The following is a 14,861-nucleotide window of genomic DNA, read 5'->3' on the forward strand; positions in this document are numbered from 1 at the left end:
TTATATTGTAGCTTATATGCCATTCTGAGTAACAGAGCAATGATATCATGGATCTGTCATGGACATGTAGCATTAGTAAGAAAAAAATTATGATATTAAGTCACAGAGAGTTTTGAAGTTATTCATTATGGTGGAATTACTTACCTATCCCAGTTGATAAAACAGTTGACCTCAGTATTCCTTAGTCTCACTTCCCCATATATCAGCATGTATCCTTATGTAATAAGAAATATCATCTTAGGGTTCACTAACTCTCTAATCCTTACTGCACACAATATAATAGTTCTAAGTGATGTACAGCCCTTAAAGAGAATTTAGCTATAATCATGCCAGGAAGTGTTTGGGTTGTTGGACCAAGCCTGAAGCCAAGGTGACTTTCCACTCCAGACCTTTGTGCACTTGGCCATTTTTAGGAAGAATTAAAAGAGGACCAGGATTATAGAAAATAGACCTGTCTTCCATTAAGAAAGGTATGACACAAAACAGAGTCCGTTAATTCACCTTTGAGAGTTTGAAGGGAGTAGTAGAACATGATAAGATGAATAACAAGCATTCATAAATAGATCACTTAAAACTGTTTTAAAGGGTCTTTTAAAATATCACTTTAAATTCTTGTGAAAAAAACTATAGGGCTTTAAATATTAGTTGAAGAAAGAAAGGAAAGGAAAGAGGGAAGGAGGGAGAAAGGAAGGAAAGAATTAAACAAGAAATAATGAAAGTAAGGCCAGAAATAAACCTACAATTATATGGTCAGTTTATCTTTGACAAAGAGGCAAGACTATGCATTGGGAAAAGGACAGTGTCTTCCACAAATGGTATTGAGAAAACCAGACAGCTACATGCAAAAGAATGAAACTGTATCACTTTCTTACACCATACACAAAAATAAACTCAAAATGGATTAAGGAACTAAATGTGAGACCTGAACCATAAAAAGTCCTGGAAGAGAACACGGGCAGTAATTTCTCTGACATTGATTGTAGCAACATTTTTCTAGTTATGACTCCTGAAGCAGGGGAAACAGAACCAAAAATAAACCATTGGGACTACAACAAAATAAAAAGCTTCTGCATAGCAAAGGAAACCATCAACAAAACTAAAAGACATAAACCTACCAAATGGGAGAAAATGTTTGCAAATGACGTATCTGATAAAGGTTAGTATCCAAAATATATAAAGACCTTATAATACTCAACAAAAAACCGAAACAGAACAAAAAAATCCAATAAAAAATTGGGCAGAAGACATGAACAGACATTTCTCCAAAGAAGACCTACAGATGGACAACAGACACAAAAAGATGTTCAGCATTACTCATCCTCAGGGAAATGTAAATCAAAACCACAATGAGATATCCCCTCACACCTGTCAGAATGGCTAAAATCAAACACAAGAACAATAAGTGTTGGCAAAGATGTGGAGAAAAACAGAACTACCATATGATCCAGTAATCATTCTAGTGGGTATTTATCCAAAGAATACAAAAAACACTAATTCAGAAGGATATATGCATCCCTATATTTATTGTAGCATTATTTACAATAGCTAAATTATGCAAGCAGTCCAAGTGTCCATCGATAGACAAATGAATAAAGAAGATATGGTATATATATATAGTGGAGAAAAACAGAACTACCATATGATCCAGTAATCATTCTAGTGGGTATTTATCCAAAGAATACAAAAAACACTAATTCAGAAGGATATATGCATCCCTATATTTATTGTAGCATTATTTACAATAGCTAAATTATGCAAGCAGTCCAAGTGTCCATCGATAGACAAATGAATAAAGAAGATATGGTATATATATATATATATACAGTGGAATATTACTCAGCCATAAAAAAATGAAATCTTACCATTATGGAATATTATTCAGCCATAAAAAGAACGAAGTTTTGCCATTTGCAGCAATGTAGATGGAGCTAGACAGTATAATGCAAAGCTAAATAAGCCAGTCAGAGAAAAATACCATATGATTTCACTCATATGCGGAATTTAAGAAACAAAACAAAGGGGAAGAAAGAGGCAAATAATAATTAAAAAAAAAAAACCTCTTAACTATAGAGAACAAATAGATAGTTATCAGTGGGGAGGTGGATGGGGGAACGGGTGAAATAAGTGAAGAGGATTAAGAGTACTAAGATTGCACTTATCCTGGGGTGCCTGGGTGGCTCAGTTGGTTAAGCAGCCCCCTCTTGATTTTGGGTCAAGTCATCATCTCAGGGTTGTGATATTGAGCCCAGTGTTGGGCTTCACGCCGTTAAGATTTTCTCTCCCTCTGTCCCTCTCCCCTCCCCTTCTCTAAAAGAAAAAAAAAAAAAAGACTATACTTTTTTTTTAAAGATTTTTATTTATTATTTATTTGCGAGAGAGAGAGAGAGAGCAAGAGAGCACAAGCAATGGGGAGCGGCAGAGGGAGAGGGAGAAGCAGGCTCCCCATAGAGCAGGGAGCCCGATGTGGGGCTGGATCCCAGGACACTGGGATCATGACCTGAGCCAAAGGCAGATGCTTAACAGACTGGGCCACCAAGATGCCCCAAGAATACACGTGTCTTGATGAGCACTGAGTAATATATAGAATTGTAGAATCACTATATCATATACCTGAAACTAATATAACTAATGTAAGCATGTTAACTATGCTGGAATTAAAATTTTTAAAGAAGAAGAATGAAAGTGTCGTGCATGTGTATAGGGGAAGGGGGGTATAAAGAGACAGAAAGAGGTTTAAAAAGCGGAATTTACCTTTCCTAAATGATGCAGTTTTTATACTCACTTGAATTAGGCATCAGTATAATTTACATTATTTCTCTCATTAGAACTGTGACCTCAGATCTTACCTTTCTACATAATCTAATAACCGGGAACAGTGATTTGAAGCAGGAGCATCATGACCTCCTACGGCATAGAGAAAGCCATCGCACGTGGCCACTCCAACACCCCCTCTCCGCTTACACATTGGAGCACACATGTTCCACTTATTTGTATGAGGATCATAATATTCCATTGAACTCAAACAGGAACTTCCATCACGACCTCCGACTGAATATAACCTAAAAACACAATCAGAAAAACAGGATTTAATATTACAGTCTGAATGACAAAACGTAGAAAAGAAGTCCTTTCAAAATAAATATTCTATCACCATAGGAGTCTCACATGTGTCTTAATAAGATTAGATGCTGTGGAATTTTTGCTTTACCAGTGGACATTATGATTAGTATATTGGCAAATAGAAACTGAAAAGTAGAGTATTAAGTTGAAGTAAAGACATAGGAAGACATTATTATTTCGTATATAAAATCCTGCAGGTCTTAGATTTGCAAATGCATGCTCTAATATAATTTAGTAACTCTAAAAGATGATGTTTAGACTGATTGCAAATCATAGAGACTTTTTTTTTAAAGCTGTTTGTGTTTCTCTTAATGCCTGACATGATAAAATGTTTCTGATTGCTCAAGTGTGCCCTTTATGATTGTAATGCCTCTTTGTTTGGTTACTCACAGTTGTCTGCCATATCAGACTGAAATTAACCAATAGGAACATTTTAAAGGACAAGTATTGGACAGTTTAACTTACAGAAGCACCCAGAAATGAAATATTCACTGAGAAGTTTTTATCTTCCAAAACACTTCATGAAATCTGAGCTTCATTTATTTCTGGGAAGATCTAACTCAAAAGAAGTTTGCTATAATCATTAAAATTTAAACTTTTTTTTTTGCAGAAATTTTGAGTATTTTCACACAAGGCATCTTGCACAGTCCCTGGCACATAATTTATATATAAGAAAAGTATCCTCTTTTTTTTCTATCATTTTAAAGGAATTGTTGACTTCAAGATGCTCTTTTATTTATACTTATACTGATAAAGTACAGTGTTGATTGATCTGAACCCAGCATTGCTAATAGAGTATTTCTGTGCAATATTATAGCACATATTTTTTATAAAATTATTTAAAATGCTAATATACAAATATATAAATGTGTATAGAAACTAATGATAAGCATATTGCTTACATTTTAGAAGTCAAATATTGAGCCTACTCATATAGCCTTTTATTTGGAAATTAAATATTCCTACAAAGTTCCCAAGTTACAATATCAATGACTTCTTTAATATAATTATGTATATTACAAACCACTATTCATTAAGTCTCTTTCTTCTGTGTGAACCGTCCATTAATAAAATGCAGTAACACAGGGATTATAAAAAAAAGAAATTTATATAATGCCTTGATAAAAATGACATAATATTTGACAATCCCTTTTGTAATATAAATGTTTGATGTATGGTAGCTATTATTTTATAAATTACTTATGAAAGCCTAGGCTATGTTATCAGTAGGTTCTTTCATTTGGTACATGTCCCTTTTAATGTCTTTCTATTTAGACTATATAGTAGTATATAGTCTACAGAAAAACAATGAAATTGCTCTAATTTTAATATATTGATTAATATTAAGGCAAAATTACTTAACAAGAGTAAATGCACTGAATTTTTCCTCAAAAATGAGCTTTGAAAAATAAATGAGAAAATTTTAAATTGTGTAAAAGATAGTAGTGTCCTTTTGGACTGCTTTATTGAATCCACTGTTAAAACTAATAGATGTATTTTAATACTTGAAAGATTTTGAAAATTATGTACTTCACAAATATATGCTATCAACTAATATTATCTCTAACCCACTTATTTTGAAACATAAATTTGCTAAGTGATTAAGAATTATAATGGAAAAATAATAACTATTACTATAATTATTATTAAAGTTCTAAAAATAACCAAGGAATAGAAACAAAATACTCTCAAGCAGTTAGGATAAATGCTAGAATGTATGCATATAACTTCATGGAAAATTATCTTCTCAGATCTCCCTTCTAAAGCTGTTTAATCATAACTTAGGTTGATTCCCTGCTTTGCTTCACTACAATGACAAATTAGATGTTGAGAATCTGAAGAGCAGAGAAGAATCTGATGCTAGAAGTAAATGCACTGACAAGATAGGAAGTGGCAGCTGACAGTTTCACAGCAAGAAAGGAAACGTGACATTTTAACTTAGAGTTGAAAGATGCGTGGAAATTTGTAAGAGGAAGAAATAGGGGGAAAACATTACATACAGGGAAAACATTATGCATAAAGACAAGGGGCAAGAAAGGTCACAGCAGGTGATAAATAAAGAGTGGCAGGTATGTCATACTGATGGAAGAGGGGTTGTGGAAGAGGGGAAAGGAGAGATGCAGCTGGTAGATGAAAAGACTAGGCTGAGAACACAGGCCTTGATGCCATGCTGCAGGGCTGGGATTTTATTCTGAGACAATGAGAAAAGGACAGAGAAATAACATTCTTAGGAATCATCAGGTTCATACTTCAGTTTGCTGTGAATAATATGAGATCAGAAAGATCCCTGATTTTAGCAAACTCTTCTCAATTTTGCTGAAAAGGGCAGGAATCGGAGTCTTCCCTAATACTTTCCCTAACTTGTGTGTTTATTCAGCACACAGATGAATTTTACCTAAAGTTTAGTGACCTGGTCTTGGTGTTTTGAGACCTACTTGCCAGGTGCCCATCTGAGTGAGTGTCACATATTTCATATTTTAGAAAATAGAATATAGCAGTTTCAGGAAACAAATCCTATTCTAGTTAGGATATGGGTTCAAATGTGTTTAAAGGGGATGGCGTGAGACCCAGGCTATTTTCCACTTGAAAGCATATCATCTGTAGAGTATGACACTTTGTCAAGAATTGTGAGGAATCTGAAAGTTTTTTACTACTTGAAATCTAAGAAATTAGTCCATCATAGTTTTGTAGATGCTGGAAAAACACACAAGACTCCTAGGTCAGAGAACAATTGCTATTATTCACAGCAAACTAAGCACCATGAGCTTCAAGTTTACATTGGTTCTTGTTGTTCACCCTCCACGCCAAAGCCCAATAAGGGGATAGAGGCTCAAGTAAATATTGCACATGGAGTGGACCTTGGCCTTTCTCACAGCTGAGGAACATTAAGTTGAGGAAATGCTAATTCTTTAAAGAAACCTGCCAACAAACCTGCCCAAGTTTTGCTCTGAAGGGAGACAGACGTTATCTTTATTTTTCTGGTCAAGGAACAATTCTGTTCTCTGCCCCATAGGAAGACCCTGTCTTCCTAGCTATTTGATTTACAGATATCCTTGCAGGCAATGTGAAAAAGTCAGCAGCACTTCTTACTTGGGAAATGTACATAAATGTGAAAACCCTGTTGTAGAATTCTCTGCAAACTTTCATGTCCTGAAGGCCTAAGGTAGCCCTAGCTGTCATGACCACAGTTCAAACAGCAGGACAAAGGAAAAGTGGAAGGAGTGCACCCTCTCCTTTTAAGATATATTTTTTTTAGATTCTGCATATTAATAAATAAAAAGCAGAGTCAGATGTATAAATACAGAGAACAAACTGAAGGTTGCCAGAGGGAAAGGTTGTGGGGGCAAAATTGGTGAAGGGGAATGGGAGACACAGGCTTCTGTTTATGGAATAAGTCATGAGAATAAAAGGTACAGCATAGGGAATATGGCCAATGATATCGTAATAGTGTTGTAAGGTGACAGATGGTAGCATAAGATGACATACAGAGAAGTTAAATAATTACCCTGTATGCTGAAAACTAATGTAACATTGTATATCAACTATACTCAAATAAAATTAAATAATTCATCTTTTAAAAAGTTGCATATCTCACTTCTGATATACCATTGACCAAACTTAGTCAATGGCAATAACTAATTGATAGGGTGCTAGAATGTTGTTTTTATTTTAGGTGCCCATAATGCTTAGTTAATACCCATATGCTTGGGTATTTATATTTCATAGAAAAGGAGTGAATAAGTATTAGGAGACAATTAGAAGTTTCTGACACAACACTAGATCTTTCCTAGCTCCATGTGCCATTGTGCATTCTACCCTAGATATCTTTTTCCTACATAGGCTGGGTACCTCTCATTCATCTCTCAATCCATTCAGGTTATCTCTATTAGAAAGTCTTTTCTGATCCCACTTTGTCTTTCCCCAGAAAATTAACATTGTTTATAATCCGTATCCTAGGTAAAGTTATTTAATATTTGTCATACTTTATCAGTAGTGCATACTTTGGGATACCTGTAACCAAAGACCAAAGACTGGGATGCGGAGTAGAGACCATCAGTGAAATATGGAGTATGCAGCAAGGGAAGGGTTTATTCTGGAGGAAACCAAATGAGGAGACAGGAGGGCAAGCCTCAAGTCTGCCCTTCTGAAGGGGTAGACTAAGGGAAATTTAAAGGCAAATGAAAAAGATCTGGTTAAAAATCTGAAAGTAGTCCCATTAACCCTTTGGTTACTGGTTTTAATCCCCCACTGTCTTGATCATTCCTCATTCTTGAGGGAACTGGGATGATAGCCGTTTTATTTACTTCCTGCTGCAATGGAGGGAAGATTGGGGTTAGAGGAATGGGACATTTAGTTCCAGGTTGAAACCCAACATTCTATATTACCAAAGATTTTGTACTTTTATCTAGGGCCTTGGGGAGATTTGTTGTAACCAAGTAGCTTATTGTACTTATTGATTTCTTCAGACGAGTTCTCCTAAATAGTAGTTTCACATCCGTCAGAGGCTTGCTAGTCCAAGCAGGGTTCCTTTCTATGTTCTCCTTGCTGATTGAGTTTAGGGAACCCTGTGGATTCTGGTCATTTGAGTGTAATGAATCCGTGGCTTAATTCCCTGTAGTTTCACTGAAGAATGGGCAGTCAGTAGCACTTCATTAGGTCCTGTCCAACAAGGTTGGAGGTGGTACTCTGGGTGCTTGCTCTTCCAGGTCTTTAATAATCCCAGGTCTCCAGGATTTAGGAGGTGTAAGGGCACATCTGTGGGGTACATCATCCTGCTGTATAGAATGTACCTAATAGTATCCAATTCCCTAATGTAAGCCCCATCAAGGATTCCTAAGTCATGAACGAGTGTAGAAAGAGTCTTCCATATAACATTTCACAGGGGCTTAACCCAAGTCTACTTCTAGGAGTACTCTTACCCGCGAAGCTTTTTCCCAAGTTCAGTTGGTTTCTTGGCATATCTTTGCCAAAGTTCATTTTTTTTCCAGTGTGTAGAGTCTCCAGAAAATGTGTAATTTCCATTGAATGCCCAAGGCATTGGACACTGTGTGACTTTTCCCACAAATGCTGTTCCTGTGTTGCTCTGAATTGTTAGCAGCAATCTAATGCTAGGAATGATTTTGCTTAAAACTGTTTTGAGAACTTTGAAGGCCTTTCCTGAAGGTCATGGAAAGGCTTCAAATGAGCTTGTATAGAGGTCTACGAATATTAGCAAATATTAAAAACCACCTGTTGTTTATGGCATCATGGTAAAATCTACCTGCCAGCCTTCGCCATGTTTGGTGCCTCTAAGTTGTACACCATTTTAGAGCTGGTGAGAGCCCAGTCTTAGGATTGTTTTTACTGCAATGTCACATTTTTGAATGGTTCTCTGAAGACTGGGACCTGAAATATACTTCTGGATCTATTAGGAATAGCATCTCACACATAATGGATGCTTTGGTGAGTACGGTTGATCATTTCTTCCATAAGATGTAATGGGATAAAGATTCAATATATTTCCAGCTGTTTTAATGCCAGAATGGTGTCCAGACTGCTCTTCTGAGGTCCTCCGAGGAATACTGGGGTTGTTATTTGGTTACATCTATGTCTGGTACTAAAATCATTACAGAGAGCTTTGGAGTTTTTGTATGAACTGTAGTTTGATCCACCTAACTGTTCCCTTGGGCAATTGAACAGTGTAATTTCTGGTACCCTCAACAGTGGACAATAGCTAATGGGTCACCACTGCATTCAGATCTTCATTATCTTTGATCCATTAAACTGTTCCATCCCTAAACATCTCAGTGTCTCGATTTTCCAGTGCAGATCCATGTAATTGGGATGGCTGGAATAAACTTACTCAGTTGTCTGTGGGTCTCTGGTGATCTTTCTGAGTGGCTAGACAGCAATAAGCATGAAGGTCATCTAAACATGTACCGTGTGGCAATTTTTCTCTGAAGTTTACCTCAAGTTGCTAGCTTGAGTTTCCAGGGCTTCAGGGAAAAATGAGCAGTTTTAGTTCTTGGTGATTTCAAGTCAAGAGAATGGGAAAAAATTGGAAACAGTAGTTTGGAGAACCTTGTCAGATATTTGAGAAAACCAGAAGAATTCAGGATCCAGTGCGGTTTTTTTAGACAAACAACAAACACTCAAAGACAGCTAATCAGAGCTAGAATCTAATAGCCACAAAGGCATATTACTGAAACATAATTTCTCTCTAAAATAACCCTCATTTCCAAAGATAGCCAAATTAAAACTAATTTGTTTGTAAAATAAGTCCAATTTTAACAAACTTGGCTTCTTTATTTACATAAGCACATTAAGAATAGTGATTGGCCATATAGGGTTTTTTTCTTTTTTCTTTTTCTTCCTTTTTTTTTCTTTTGTCTGCTTTACTGGAAATGTTCATAAGGAATTTCAGAATGAACGTATAACAGTCTCTCAAGGCTAAGAAGCCAAGCCAAATACTTGCCATCAGGCTTTGCCTGCAATACCTATGGATTTGGGTGAATTCCTCTCTTCTGTAAGTCCTGAAAATATCCTGAGGTTCCTGTATATACCAGGAAGTAACCTTCTTCACTCCCCTGGGAAGGCTACTAGGAGTACTGTAAACAAAGTACCAGGATAATTTTTCCAAGGGGCTTCATTGGCTCCATAAAGTCAACCTTAGCTCCTTAAAACCATCTGGTCATATCTGAGTCTATGAACATTTCCCTCAAAACACAACAGTCCAGGCAAAGCCTTGGTAAAATAACCAGTATTTCCAGTTGTGTCCTGTCACAAGGAGACTAGGTTTTTATTGAACTCATGCAAATAAATATACTGTCATGAAAATATAAGAATACTCATTGAGAATTTTTGAATTCTGGAAGGATTGTAGGGAGAAATAGATAAATGTTTCATATTTGTTTACAAAGAAATCTTTTCCAAATTTCTGTAAGTCATAGATAGCCTTAAGTCTGGAAGAGCAAACAGCAGAGAACCAGCAATGTTCTAAACAAGAGTCTCTTTGAATGCAGCTTTCCCATTAGTTCTAGAAATTCTTAGTTTAGTTTTGTGATCTTAAAGGTAACAGAGACCTGTATTTGTCATTAAAGTGGAATGCTGTGACATACAACACTTTAATTATTAAAATTGCAAGTGATGATAGTTATACCAGAATGTATCAAAACCTCAGGGATTCTGTATAATTTCTGGAACAGTTATAGTATTCAACCATATAATAAAACTTAAGAAGGATTATCATCACTTATTTGACAATGTTTCTCATGTAATTTGACATTCCAAAGAAATAAGCCTAATTAGTCCAAAATACTTCATTTAGAAGTTGAATTTTTGGAAGTTTGTGAAATACCAGGAGGTTTTAAAGCATATGCTTAAATAAGATTATAGATCATCACAAAACTTAATGATTATCTATTTAGCCAAGGTGGCAATAAGACATTCTAAAGACAAATGCAGAGGGTTATTTAGTTGTTTAAAAAAAAAAAAAAAAAAGGAGCTCTTTTAATATTGAGAAGATTCAAATTTAAGTAATCAAAGACTTAATAAAGGCAAAAACATAGAAACTTATTTTTTCCTAGGCAGATTAAAGAAAAACCTTTGTTTACAGTTTAGACCAATAATCTAAGAAAACTCATTTTAACTGAAAAACCAAATTCCAATTTTATACTGGTGTACTTCTGATGTTAAAACTCCTTTATTCCTCCCTGTCATCTCCCCTGTTGATATATACTTATTGAGACAAGGACATCCAGGGCACTGCATGGATTGGAGCTCTTGCGCTAGATGCTATGATGTGCTGACTGGAATCTCTATCAGGAATGAAGGACTCTCAGTGTAGGAATGCTGCCAACAGTCCTCAGCTCTCAGAGGCCATCAAGGATCGCCTGGACTGAAGACAGCTGCTTTGCCAAGGGCATGCCCTCTGCCCAGGTGGTCACATCTTAAGACTATTATAAAAGTCCAGCCCCTTTGCCTGAACTTAGGATAGTTCTGAGCTCCAACTTTTGGAGCTCCTCAGAGAATTAGTTAAGGCTTCTGTTGATATTGTATCACTGTTCAACTTCTGCCCAGTCTTGCTCTCTTACACTTCCTTCTCTTCCCTAATAAACTACTTTATATACTAATCTCCATAATCTTAGTCAGTCTGGACCACGTACAAAATTCCTTTCCAAAGATTCCCTTCTCACAAACTTTCTACAGCTCTCCTTTTTACATTCAGATTTTGTCCTAAGTTTTCCGTCTTTAAATAACCAGTCTCATTTCCCTCGCCTACATGGTTGTTTCCCTTATTATTTCCAGTAGTCAATTACATTCATTAAAATTATCTACATCTGTTTATTCTTAGATTACCCATACAACTTCATGATGCATTAGACAAAGTCCATGTTTTTCTTTTTCTTTTCTGACAAATTTTGCAATGGAGATAACATGAACTTACTTGATCTTCAGTAAGCAGAGGCAGAATGAAAATTTCATATGTAATGCTGGCAATTCTAAAGACATGTCCATTTTAATTAAAACAACCTTAAATTAATTTAGCTTTAATACTGAATATCTGCCTAGATCATGTGAACTTGCAAAACAACTGTATCAATCTTTAAGTTTTAGAATGCCCAATTTTTATAAGTGCTTACCTTTAAACTGACTAAATAGAGCTCTTTTACAAATTAATTTTAGCAAATCCATCCAGAGAGGTAGAGAAAATATCTCACATTTACAACATACATGGAGACACATAGAAGTATGCAAATAAGATGCAAAAAACATGTTAAAAGTCCACTTTCCAAATATCTCCCTTTAATCATAGATCTAATTGCAAGGTGGTATTACAATTTATGTATCCATTTGTTGGCCATTTTTCTCTGGAGTCTAATAAATATTATGGCCAAGCAATATTAAAAAAAAAAAAAAAAAGATTGTCCAGTTTTGGAGAAGACAGCCCAAAGGGTTGCAAGCAGGGATCAAGCTGTCATTCCCCATTCTCCATTTTCCAGTGAGGACAAGGCTGTTTTTTACCATAAGCTTCAGCAGTAAACAGACCACATGAAGCCCAGAGTACCTTTGTGAGTGCTGGTTCCTCCTTAAAAGTCAGAATTTCACCTGCTGAACCAAATGGCTTCCTAGACAGCCTTTTCTTAAGAAAAGGAGGCCAACAGAACCAAAACTCCATATTTGGAGGCAACCAAATGGGTGGAAGAATCTAAGCCAAACTAAACAGGAGGAGGAAGTAAACTCACCTCCGGTTACACAGGAAATACTCACCAAGAGATGTCTGTCCAAGCAAACACAAAACCATATCCTTGCCACAGTAGGGATGGGACCCCCTGAGATGGTCCATAGGACAAAGAGTCTAGGCTGTCGCTGAGACTTACCATCAGACTCCTGTTAGTGGCTGAAGACCTACGAACCACAGCAAAGAGCTCTTGCCTGGCTCATCAAATTTGTAACTGAATCCAAGTTCTTCTGCCCAATATGGAGCAAAGGCAGTCACCAAAACATGGCGTATGCAGCAAAGCAAGGGTTTTATTCTAGAGGCAGCCAAACAAGGAGACAGGAGGGCAAGCCTCAAACCTACCCCTTCTACAGGATGTTAGGGAAATTTAAAGGCAAAAGAAAATGTCTGGGTAAAACATTGCACCTGCTCTTAGTAGTATGCATCTGAGAGGAGTCCATTAACCCTTCGGTTACCGGTTTCATGGCTACAGAAAGTGCTTCCAAGACCATTGTCTCCATATTTGAAGGTTTTGGTGATGAAGTCTGTGATATTAAATAGAATTTTCACTCACAATATATTGTTACTTAGGAATTATGTTCAGACATCCCTTCCCTTGCATAATGAAAATATAAGAATTCCACAGCCTTCACTGGATAAAACCTTGGAAGCAACTCCCTGGATCCAGAACTCTGTTTGATTCTTTGTTTTTCCATTGATGGAGAACTCTTTAACCTGATCCCAAGACAGTGCTGCTGTCAGAATACTCCACCATCTGCCCTTCAGTGAACTTTTTCTTGAAAGGTTCTTGTTAGGGTATCTGACAGGACAGTGAGCAGAATTTCAGGAAGCTTACAACAGATTGTATGACTGCTCTTGTTTCTGCTAGCCATGAAATGTTGATACATGTGGCAAATCTAGTCTGAGAGTTGCTGACATTGTAACATGGCTGATAAGCAAGGTTGTGTGTGGAAGTCTGATAGCAAACACTTATCTTTATTAGAACTTGCCTGTTTTTTCTAAAGAAACCTCTCCTTATAAATATGCACATTAATTTGGGTCAGTTAAACACGTTCCAAAACTTGGTCGAATTACTAACCTAACTCCTGGCAGAAATGGTCTCTACTACCTTCATCCCTCCATGTTTCCTTGCCAGCTCCCACTTTACACCTGTTACAAGTCTGCATTTCCTTCCTTTGATGTTCCCAATTTCCCTTTCATATAATGTGTGCTCTCTGAGGGCAAGTTTGGTTTATTTTCTTTGATATATCACCATGGCCAGTACGTGTTTGTAGTGTGTGTGTGTGTGTGTGTGTGTGCGCGCGCGTGTGTGTGTGTTTGTTTAAGTGAATCAGGTGCTGGTTTCCAATTCTTGAGAAAGGGTGATTTATTTGTGGAATTTGTCAAAGAAAAAGCACCTAAGTTCCCCTGAAATAAGATTTTGACAAATAGCAGAGAAAAGTATTAATCATGTGTCTTGGGGACACAAAAGAAGGAAAGATTAATTTTAAATAGGTGGGTGAAGTTAAAAAAAAAAAGGTTTATGAAATGGTACAGATTAAACTAGGCTTCAGATGATGGAAAATAATATAAATAGTCACATTTACATTTTATTTAGGTAAAAGAAAATCTTAGTGGATTTTTAATACTTCCCGACATTGTTGTTCTCAAGTGCAATAAACTGAATCCTTTCAGTATTGATCTTGCCACATGGAATTTAATGCACATAGAGAACCAGAGTTGTGTTAGGCTGAAGTTGTGTCACTTTGGAGAGATTTCAGATGTATCCAAAGATCAGGTGAAAATCTGAGGAGAAAAATTAAGTGGACAGTGGGCAATGCACAGCCACAAGTTATTGAGAAAATAACAATGGAAAAGAAATGGAAGTAGAGAGCTGGGTCTGTGAAAGGAAAAAAGTGTGTGGACCACATCCCCGTGTTCCAGTAATCTGAGCGATGCAGTATGGCTGGGACACGGGGCAGCTATAAGGCAGTTGGTAAGAGTGGAGACTGGAGAAGGTCTCACTCATAAAAGATACTTTATGCCAGACTGAGAAGAATCTGGCAGCAGCCATGCTCAATAGGGAGCCCAAATGAATTGTCTGCTCTTGCTCTACATTCTAGTTCTGAGGCATGGTTTATCAAGTAACCCCCCTGAACTACTGGGATGCATTATATCCAGTCTACTAGTGTGATGAGACGCCAATAATTTTATAGTTTCCTCGAAAAATTATCAATTACTCTTCAGCCAGAGTGATCTTTATAAAATTAAAATGCAACCATGCCACTGCCCTTTCTGACCTTTTATAACATCTTTACTTTAGCTAAGTTGCTGTATGACATGGGGCCTTTATATCCAGTCCTTAGGGCCACTGTCTCTCATGTTACAGCCCAAACTTAACTTTTCCTCCTTTTGTTTGCATTTCACACTTGGAGACTTGACACAAATTGTTCCTTTTCATTACAGTCCTCCCCCACTTTCTGGAAATCTGTTAAATCAATCAAGTCCCACTTAAAAAAAAATATATATATATATATATATA

At 36.6% G+C, this 14,861-nt stretch overlaps 1 protein-coding gene across 2 annotated transcripts in view; it reads right to left on the reverse strand.

Moving 5' to 3' along the window:
• The window catches only part of KLHL1 (kelch like family member 1), a 340,600-nt gene that overhangs the window by 20,183 nt on the left and 305,556 nt on the right, over positions 1–14,861 (reverse strand). For both annotated transcript variants that reach the window (XM_008686635.2, XM_008686634.2), the window contains one exon: positions 2,847–3,059. In XM_008686635.2, the coding sequence (XP_008684857.2) occupies positions 2,847–3,059 (213 nt within the window). The remainder of the gene's footprint in view (positions 1–2,846; positions 3,060–14,861) is intronic.

The sequence above is a fragment of the Ursus maritimus genome, unplaced genomic scaffold, assembly GCF_017311325.1.
Source record: "Ursus maritimus isolate PB19 unplaced genomic scaffold, ASM1731132v1 scaffold_10, whole genome shotgun sequence".
NCBI lineage: Eukaryota > Metazoa > Chordata > Mammalia > Carnivora > Ursidae > Ursus > Ursus maritimus.